At 31.2% G+C, this 3,014-nt stretch overlaps 1 protein-coding gene across 1 annotated transcript; it reads right to left on the bottom strand.

Annotated features, from left to right (window-relative positions):
• Positions 1–331: 331 nt before the first annotated feature.
• Positions 332–2,242, bottom strand: LOC119192612 (transcription elongation factor B polypeptide 3-like). The gene is made up of 3 exons (XM_037446421.1): positions 1,933–2,242; positions 1,352–1,549; positions 332–449 (listed from the first exon to the last, which is right to left on the bottom strand). Exons 1-3 carry the CDS (start codon positions 2,002–2,004, stop codon positions 387–389), a joined length of 333 nt encoding a protein of 110 aa, XP_037302318.1. The 5' UTR covers positions 2,005–2,242; the 3' UTR covers positions 332–386.
• Between the last annotated feature and the right edge of the window lie 772 nt (positions 2,243–3,014).

Below are 3,014 nucleotides of genomic sequence, written 5' to 3'. Positions count from 1 at the left end.
GTATTATTTTACAAATGTAATCATTTTGTGGTGTGTGGTTATGGAGAGGTTTTTGTTTAAAAATATCTATCTATATGGAATTCGCATTTTGTATGTTATAAAAAAATAGGGTTTTAAAATTATAGACATTACTCAAAATAAGTATATAAGACACTAAAATTTCTTTGTATACATAACTTTTTTTGTAAACAAGCAAATTAATTATCATGGATGCTAAGTTTAATTTAAATCCCTTCAGCATTAAACAAATAACATTTAAGTATGATCACTAACATTCTCATCTATAATATTAGTATGACTACCACATACCTCGCTACTCTGATATTCCCTCTTCGTTCCACTGTTAGTACCATTCATTTTAGAGGTAGAATTAGTGTTACTGGATCTTAAATCCTGCCTTCCATTATCATCTGATTCTCTTCCGCTGCCATGGTCAATATGTGTTGATGCTATAAAAAAAATACAATTAAAAGTGTGCACCAGAAACCAAAAGTTTTCAATCTATATATTGTTAGTTCATATGTTTTATACAGGAATTTTACTGGGTTTTCCTGTATAAACAGTTGCCTTTATGAAATTGAGCACATATGTCCTTAATTAGTGTAAGACTACTATTTTTTTCTAGGAATTAGGTTGAATAGTTAGCATTTTTTTTATCGTTACATGGTGCTGATGTCCTGGTATAATTGGCAGTGTGGATTACCATAGTGATTGAGTTTGGTTGGTATTAAAGTTGCTTTCTAACTTTTAATCCCAGAAAAGTATACAGCAAGTTTTTATTGAGCCTAATTTGAATGTTTTATGAAGCCTGTGCCTTTTATATCGTCTTTGGTAAAAAGTAAACAAAAAGAACATGTTGACTGGCATAAATATGATTCCCATACGATACTCTATAGTATAAGTTCTTTATTTAAAATGTTCTTATTCCAAGGTCAAAATATAATGAACAGAAATAAAATTTTGTCAAAATAATAAAACTCTTTTGGTTTTGTATGCAATATATAAACATTGGCCACATGACATACTCAAGATTGGTTTAAAATGCATAAATTTCTAGGTCATTCAACATAATTTCAACATCAATTAAAGAAATTAGGTAACCTCAACACTTTCTTTGTAAATGTAAATATATGACAACTCATATACAAATAATTTTAAACAACCTACCATTGTTTTATATATAAGTGGTTATGTTGATATGGATGTCTTCATGTCAAAGTATATTGACATATTACCTCTGTTTTTAGGCAAGTACTTATATGTCACCGTATTCTTAATTATGCTATGAATCACAAGCAACTAAACAAGATTGTTATTAATATAATTATTAATTAGATATATTTGTACCAACTTTCATGATATTGATGTCCATCCTCGTCACTCTCGTCTGCTTCCACCATCTCCTTCCATTTCTGGACAAGAGAGCGAGCTGCAGGGCCCACTGCTCCAGGTCTTTTCGTAGGGCATTTATTGTCCGTCCCACACCTGTATCTTGTAAGTGTTGAACTGTTACGGCCAAATGATATAATCTGTTTATGCATTTTAAAATCTGAAAAAAGTTTTTGTTTATAGATAGATTGCTGGTAAACTTGATTCTTGTTTTCTTAAGTTGCACTCTGTCGTATTCAGATCAAAATTAATAAGTTTTGGGCTACGGTTTACAAAGCCTATAATGTAATTTTATGAAACTTATACACGATTATTACTTACAGTCTATTACACATATGGTTATTTTATACACATCACACCTTTAGTAAACAATTTTATTCAAGAGGTAGCTTGAGAACACGTTGTCATAGTATGTGTGTGTCTTCCTCAAAAAGAGGCTTCTTTCATCATCAAATTAATATATTTTATTCAGCACATATGCATTTTTTGAGAAAAATGTCAGCACCTAGTGATTTGGTTTCTATCGCTGAAATATGTACTTACTTTATGTTCGTCGTCTGAATTACTTTCTATAATATGCTGATAACGTTTAATTGAATCAAGCACAGTCGCCATTCCAGGTGTGTATTATTAAATTGTAGAGATGATTTTTTATCATCAGACAATAAGTGCCAGCTGGTAAACGGGCACCATTTTTGTCATAAGTACAATAGGGATGTTCATGTGAATTATTATTTTCAATGTATTGAACCATCGGAATTGAAACATCACTAAGACACACTCGATATTTAGATCGATAAACGATTTAGAATACCAACGCGTGGATAATAAATGGGATATTTAATTTTAGAAATGGTGAAGCGTAGCTGGACCCTTTTAGCCAGCCTACTGTTGCAGCCTGAACTGAATAGCGGCGTGCTCTAGAAACGATTACAACATTTTCAAAATGTATAAAATAACGTAGCATTATTAGTATATTAAAACAAATGTAGTTATTAATTGAATTAAGTAGGTAATGCAGTTTTAAAATCAATGGAATAACTTATTTTTATCATTACACTTTTAATAATTTTATAATTTACAGCCAACGCAATAAATGACACATGTTCTAAATAGTAGATAATTCAAAGATTTGCTCAAGTGACGAGTAAATATATTTATATTATATTATATAAATGAAACATTACTAAAATATCGATTTAAAATCTATTTTTTTCACTCAGGGATATTGTAGCATCGGAACTACATCACCAAAACAAGACAAGATAGGCCATACATGTTACAATGATTGTGCAGACCGTCTCACTGGTGTTTGATGCGGCTTTTCGTTTACAGCTATAACGTTTTTAGTTTCTACTGTCATATCTATATTAGATGTAATATACGATCGATTTGTCGTAATTATTATTCGATGCAACAGTCGTGTCGTCAGTGTTATCGCATGGCAAAGTCGTGGCATTATTCACTCAAAGAGAATTTAATATATATGGAAATTCACTGCTCAGTCACGTTGAGCGAGTAGCAACTGCCGTCAGCACAGTTGGCAAGTTGGTTTTTTGAAAGGAAGGAAAATTTGGGTCATAAAATGTTTGGAGGAACTGTCGGAAAAATAAGTATATTTAGAG

Source organism: Manduca sexta, unplaced genomic scaffold (genome assembly GCF_014839805.1).
Source record: "Manduca sexta isolate Smith_Timp_Sample1 unplaced genomic scaffold, JHU_Msex_v1.0 HiC_scaffold_2988, whole genome shotgun sequence".
Classification (NCBI taxonomy): Eukaryota; Metazoa; Arthropoda; class Insecta; order Lepidoptera; family Sphingidae; genus Manduca; species Manduca sexta.
This window is presented reverse-complemented; position numbering and strand designations above follow the sequence as displayed.

Bases quoted from the DNA above. Each gene is read 5' to 3' on its own strand.
- LOC119192612 (XM_037446421.1), bottom strand. From the start codon at position 2,004: ATGGCGACTGTGCTTGATTCAATTAAACGTTATCAGCATATTATAGAA. The intron at 1,550-1,932 runs GTAAGTACATAT...AACTTTTTTCAG, and splicing joins ATTCAGACGACGAACATAAA to ATTTTAAAATGCATAAACAG. The intron at 450-1,351 runs GTTGGTACAAAT...TTTTTTTTATAG, and splicing joins TGGACATCAATATCATGAAA to CATCAACACATATTGACCAT.